Source organism: Cyclopterus lumpus, chromosome 4 (assembly GCF_009769545.1).
Source record: "Cyclopterus lumpus isolate fCycLum1 chromosome 4, fCycLum1.pri, whole genome shotgun sequence".
Lineage (NCBI taxonomy): Eukaryota > Metazoa > Chordata > Actinopteri > Perciformes > Cyclopteridae > Cyclopterus > Cyclopterus lumpus.
In genome coordinates, this window is record NC_046969.1 from 27,141,372 (window position 1) to 27,147,332 (window position 5,961).

Here is a 5,961-nt window from a genome sequence, read left to right on the forward strand (position 1 = left end):
AATGAGGTTCTGTGTCTCAGTGTAATATAATAATGAGGATGTGTGTCTCAGTGTAATATAATAATGAGGTTATGTGTCTCAGTGTAATATAATAATGAGCCTGTGTGTCTCAGTGTAATATAATAATGAGGTTGTGGGTTTCAGTGTAATATAATAATGAGGATGTGTGTCTCAGTGTAATATAATAATGAGGTTGTGTGTCTCAGTGTAATATAATAATGAGGTTCTGTGTCTCAGCTCTGGACTGTGGAGCCCCATCGACTCGGCCGGGAGTCCAAACTTCCATTGTGCCAACTCCTTCTCTGCTTTCGGACCCAACAGCTCCTTCAACCTGACCAAAGGTACGACGGGTGTCTGCTAACCAATGAAGAAGAGCTGTACACAAACACTCACTGTCCTCAGAGGGCGTTACAGTCTGTACACATACGACCTCCTGACCTTTGACCTCACATCGGATCAGGAACAACTCCTAAAAAAACCTTAGCTGTCATGTGACTAGAAGTACAATAGATGTCATGTGACTAGAAGTACAATAGATGTCATGTGACTAGAAGTACAATAGATGTCATGTGACTAGAAGTACAATAGATGTCATGTGACTAGAAGTACAATAGATGTCATGTGACTAGAAGTACAATAGATGTCATGTGACCAGAAGTACAATAGATGTCATGTGACCAGAAGTACAATAGATGTCATGTGACCAGAAGTACAATAGATGTCATGTGACTAGAAGTACAATAGATGTCATGTGACTAGAAGTACAATAGATGTCATGTGACTAGAAGTACAATAGATGTCATGTGACCAGAAGTACAATAGATGTCATGTGACCAGAAGTACAATAGATGTCATGTGACCAGAAGTACAATAGATGTCATGTGACCAGAAGTACAATAGATGTCATGTGACCAGAAGTACAATAGATGTCATGTGACCAGAATGAACATCAGAGTTGCAACACATTCAGTGTGATTCATATAATTACAATGATAATAACAATGATAACAACAATGATAACAACAATGATAACAACAATGATAACAGCAGTGCTGTCTTCTAACTGAGTTGTTTCATTAGTTTTCAGTGGGATGAACGTCCCGAAGTCCTCGGAGCCTCAGCAGAGCTGGCCGGAGTTTAGCTCCGCCTCCTCCATCTGGGACACGCCCAGCAGCGACTCCCTGCACACGTGGCCGAGCAGCTCCGGCTCCCCGACGGCGCCGACCGCCGTAAGAGCCCCCCCTCCTCCCGGTCTCCTGTGTTGCCGTGGTGATATTCAGGTTTTGTTGTTGGTCTTATTGATCGTGCCTCGTCTCTTGCAGTCCCTCCTGGGCAGCGGCCGGAACCCCTGGTCGGCCTCGACGCCCTTCGGCAGCTCCATCTGGTCGACGAGCGCGGACTCTGCGCTGCACCCGTTCCCTCCGCCGCCCGGTTCCATCGCGCTGACCGACCTGGTCGGCGTCCCCGCCCCGTCGCCGCCGCCCGTCGCCGCCACCACCGAGTTGAGTCGGACCTACAACCCGTGGAACATGTGGCGGCCGACCCTGAGCCGGCGCAGCTCCGAGCCGTGGCCCAGCTCCTCCGACACTTAGCACTTAGCGGACGTCTTTTCTAACCGGAGAACGCCGTGTTACCGTGGTAACGGGTCGGCTAGTTCTCTGCAGCTTTTTATTTCCCGGGGGGCAGAAGTGCTAACTTTTAATTTGTATTTGTTTTAACAGGCGCCCTAAAGTAAGACTGCTGGCAGCATGCTATGCTAACGGTAGCATTGTATGCTAATGGCAGCGCGGACATTTAGCTCTTAAAGTGACGCCGCCTCGTTCCCAGAGGTCCGGTCCACGTCGCTGATGTTCAGTATTAATGTTTTCACCATCGTTTTGCTTTCGTTTTGGTTTTGAAAAGTCCAAGAATTTGAAATCTGAAAAATAAGTTTCCTCAGAACGCCAAACGTTTAGTTTTAAGAAGAATAACCAAAACGCCCTCTGTGAGAACACGTTGGTGATGAAACACTTTGAGTTCCTACTGAACGTCGCCTCATTGGTCAGCTAATTTAAATAAAGGTTTTCAGCACAACTTCTGGTTTCTTTTCTTACCATATTGTATGTCATCAAATAAAGAAGTCAGAATATATGGCAGTAGATAAAATATATATATTTAAAATGAGCATCCCTTTAAATGTAGTTATTTAATAAATGAGATGAGGTCACAGTGTGTCTGGCTTGAGACTTCCCTGAGGCTGTTAGCAGAATGCTAAGCTATGTTGCTAATGTTTTTATTAGACATCAATATTCTGCTGCTGGTTATGACCGATGAATATGAACACATGAGGTTTTTTTAGTTCTGCCTGCAAACATCTAACTGCAATGAGGCGTTCAGGGTCCAGGACAGGAGAGCTCTGAAGCTAATTGAAATGAAGGACTCCAGAAGAACGTGAATAACTCATTTTAATCAGAACTGCGCCTCATCTCCTCGGCTGCCTGACGGACTCCACCAGGAGGCGCCTGAACTTCTCGGCGTCGCACTTGGTGAGCACGAACACGTTGTGGCTCTTCTTCAGCTCGTCGGTGCGGTCCAGCACCACCATGCCGCGGGACATGGAGCCCTGCAGCTCCACCCGGACCGGGCACTCGATGCTCTCCGTCACCACGCTGCCGTCGATGCAGGCGGCCATGGCGTACGCGTCGTAGGAGACGAAGCCCGGGCCGAAGTGCACGTCCCTCTTGTTCCGCGAGGCCTCCTGGGAGAAGGCCCAGCACCGGGAGGTCACGGTCCTCATGAAGACGGCCGCCGGCGCGTTCTGACTGACCAGCTGGTTGAAGAAGTCCTGCACAGTGGAATCAACCGGTCAGTGGGCGGAGCCTGCAGGCGGAGAAGCTCCTCTTCCGCATCTTACCCACGTCAGCGCGTTCCTGCAGGCGAACTCCCAGGAGGCCAGGTAGGTGGGGCACAGGAAGTCCTCCAGCACCACGTAGGCGGACTCGGCGTCCATCGCAAAGTTAAACTCTGCACACAGCGACACGTTCCCCTTTCCTGCAGAGACACAGAACCCTCTGATGATGATCAACCAATCACAAAGCTCTAATGCATGAAGGAGAAGTTCATCTTTCTGTGTGTGTGTGTGTGTGTGTGTGTGTGTGTGTGTGTGTGTGTGTGTGTGTGTGTGTGTGTGTGTGTGTGTGTGTGTGAGTAATCCAGCATCATCATCACCTTCCATGTTGCCACCCATAATGAACAGGTCTTTGAGCTTCTGGGGAAAACCTGGATCCAGTCTGACAGCCAGAGCCAGATTAGTGAGCGGTCCAAGAGCCACCAGGGAGACCTGTGTGTGCGGGGGGAGATAAGATACTGTTCAGTCAAAACATCACGAGTTGAGAGATTGTAATGGATTTGCAGGTTTGTTTACACATTACAAAAATACGCACACACATGGATTAGACACACACACACACACACAGGGAATTTTCCCTACAAGTGCAAGTTGACACGTCACAATACCACCGACGGCCACTGGGCGCCCTGAAGGTAATGCTCGTGGCCATGAGGACCAGGACTTCATGGTCCCCATGGCGTGATTGATTTGTCGTGGTCCCCACCAGGATAGATAAACACACACACACACCCCAGAGAAGTTCCTCACCTGCTTCTGGTTTTCGTTCACCAGCCTGATCATCGCATTGACCGCATGCTCCTTCTGGATCTTCTGCTCCCACTGCGGGTCCTGGTCTTTGAACACGTCGCCGAGTCCATCGGTTCCAAAGTGGTCCCTCGCCTGGCTGCTGGCCCCGACCAGCGGCCCCCCAGAGCCCCGAAACACGGGGATCTGCAGGAGGAGGGTCATGATTTATATCCTAGTAACTGAGACGTGTTCTATTCATGAAGGTTCTGGTTCCAGAGAGGAGCCCTTTATATTAACATGGGGGGGGGGGGCTGCAGACGGACCTCCTGGCGCTCACAGACGTCGAGCACCCTCAGAACGTTCTGACACACGTTCTCCACGGACGTGTTCCCGAACACGCAGGTGACGGCCAGCACCCGGATGTCGGGCGCCGCCAGCGCCATCATGATGGCCTGGGCGTCGTCGATGCCGCAGTCCGTGTCGATGATCAGCGGCCTCTTCGCCATCGTCTCCGGGATCGTTTTGAGCGCGCTCTGAATATCCCAAAATAATCTGTTGGGCTTTTGGTTCTCAGGAGACACAATAATAGAGTTTATTATTATTATTAGAGTTCACAAATCGCCACCTTAACGTGGTGGCTCAGTGGTCCTGACCAGGGTCTCCATGGCAACAGGTCTCGGGAGAGCCCAGACAGTAAGTGGGTGGATCTAATTGGACTAAAGTTGCTAGTAGGCGGTATGAAGCTATTTAGCTTGTGTTCTTTGCTTTACAGTTAACTGAGGAACATTGGGTATTTGGGTATCCAGCCAATCCAAAGACGAGGACTGTAACCAATCAGATGTAGAGACACAAGCTCCGCCCACTTACTGTCAAAAAGAAAAAATACTACTTGGTAGAGCAAGAGGTGGAGCAAGAGGCAAGAGGTGGAGCAAGAGATGGAGCAAGAGGCAAGAGGTGGAGCAAGAGGTGGAGCAAGAGGTGGAGCAAGAGGTGGAGCAAGAGGTGGAGCAAGAGGTGGACCTGGAGTCAGGAGACATTGAAGGAAACATCGAAGGAAGCAGCGGAGGAAACATGGAAGGAAACATGGAAGGAAGCAGCGGAGGAAACATTGAAGGAAACATCGAAGGAAGCAGCGAAGGAAACAGAAGGAAGCAGCGAAGGAAACAGAAGGAAGCAGCGAAGGAAACAGAAGGAAGCAGCGGAAGAAACATGGAAGGAAGCAGCGAAGGAAGCATCGGAGGAAACATGGAAGGAAGCAACGAAGGAAACATCGAAGGAAGCAGCGGAGGAAGCAGCGAAGGAAGCAGCGAAGGAAGCAGCGAAGAAAGCAGCGAAGAAAGCAGCGAAGGAAGCAGCGAAGAAAGCAGCGAAGGAAACATCGAAGGAAACATCGAAGGAAGCAGCGAAGGAAGCAGCGGAGGAAACAGCGAATGAAACATCGAAGGAAGCAGTGAAGAAAGCAGCGAAGGAAACATCGAAGGAAACATCGAAGGAAGCAGCGAAGAAAGCAGCGAAGGAAACATCGAAGGAAGCAGCGGAGGAAACATCAAAGGAAACATCGAAGGAAGCAGCGGAGGAAACATAGAAGGAAGCAACGAAGGAAACATAGAAGGAAGCAACGAAGGAAACATAGAAGGAAGCAACGAAGGAAACATCAAAGGAAATAGCGAAGGAAGCAGCGAAGGAAACATCGAAGGAAGCATCGAAGGAAGCAGCGAAGGAAACATCGAAGGAAGTAGCGGAGGAAACATAGAAGGAAGCAGCGGAGGAAACATCGAAGGAAGCAACGAAGGAAACATCGAAGGAAGTAGCGAAGGAAACATCGAAGGAAGCAGCGGAGGAAACATAGAAGGAAGCAACGAAGGAAACATCGAAGGAAACATCAAAGGAAGCAACGAAGGAAACATCGAAGGAAACATCAAAGGAAGCAGCGGAGGAAACATCGACTTACCTTCTGTGAACTTCAGAGAGCCGCCGCCGCGCTTCGATTGGTTCAACCCGTTTATCCGGTCGGTTCGATCCACGCTTCACTAACGGGACTTACTAAGAAATACAGTGACGTCATGTTGACCGTAGACATCCCATAATAACATGGCGCGCGGTCTTTAGGAAGCCACGTCACGTGTGTACTTGACCCGCTCCGTAACTCGAGTGTTTCCATGGTAATGTGAAGCTGTTCATATTCTAAGACGTGCGCCCCCCCGCGGCGGCTCAGAATGGTACGGTCCAGTGAACCTCGCACCGGAAGTGGCGCCCGGTCCGCCAGGAGGACGGCTCGGGTTCATTCTGATCGATCCTATTGATCCTTCATTCGAACGGGTACCGAGCTGCCGGTCACGCGCCGG

At 50.2% G+C, this 5,961-nt stretch overlaps 2 protein-coding genes across 4 annotated transcripts in view; one reads left to right on the forward strand and one right to left on the reverse strand.

Moving 5' to 3' along the window:
• Window positions 1-2,073, forward strand: part of tmem131 (transmembrane protein 131) — a 50,881-nt gene extending 48,808 nt beyond the window's left edge. For both annotated transcript variants that reach the window (XM_034530772.1, XM_034530773.1), the window contains 3 exons: window positions 238-341; window positions 1,081-1,229; window positions 1,323-2,073. In XM_034530772.1, coding sequence (XP_034386663.1) covers window positions 238-341; window positions 1,081-1,229; window positions 1,323-1,592 — 523 coding nt within the window. In that variant the 3' untranslated portion in view covers window positions 1,593-2,073. The remainder of the gene's footprint in view (window positions 1-237; window positions 342-1,080; window positions 1,230-1,322) is intronic.
• A 353-nt stretch (window positions 2,074-2,426) lies between these two features.
• Window positions 2,427-5,682, reverse strand: si:ch211-201h21.5 (uncharacterized protein LOC555526 homolog). 2 transcript variants are annotated; one of them, XM_034530777.1, is made up of 6 exons: window positions 5,568-5,682; window positions 3,940-4,149; window positions 3,638-3,820; window positions 3,208-3,319; window positions 2,894-3,030; window positions 2,427-2,824 (listed from the first exon to the last, which is right to left on the reverse strand). In XM_034530777.1, the coding sequence occupies exons 2-6, from the start codon at window positions 4,120-4,122 to the stop codon at window positions 2,462-2,464; spliced, it is 978 nt and encodes a 325-aa protein (XP_034386668.1). In that variant the 5' UTR covers window positions 4,123-4,149; window positions 5,568-5,682; the 3' UTR covers window positions 2,427-2,461. The 2 variants fall into 2 exon arrangements, with proteins under 2 accessions (XP_034386668.1, XP_034386667.1); XM_034530776.1 differs by having other exon boundaries at window positions 3,940-4,185.
• Between the last annotated feature and the right edge of the window lie 279 nt (window positions 5,683-5,961).

Bases quoted from the DNA above. Each gene is read 5' to 3' on its own strand.
- si:ch211-201h21.5 (XM_034530777.1), bottom strand. From the start codon at position 4,122: ATGGCGAAGAGGCCGCTGATCATCGACACGGACTGCGGCATCGACGAC. The intron at 3,031-3,207 runs GTGATGATGATG...GTGTCTCTGCAG, and splicing joins TATGGGTGGCAACATGGAAG to GAAAGGGGAACGTGTCGCTG. The intron at 2,825-2,893 runs GTAAGATGCGGA...TCCACTGTGCAG, and splicing joins GCAGGAACGCGCTGACGTGG to GACTTCTTCAACCAGCTGGT.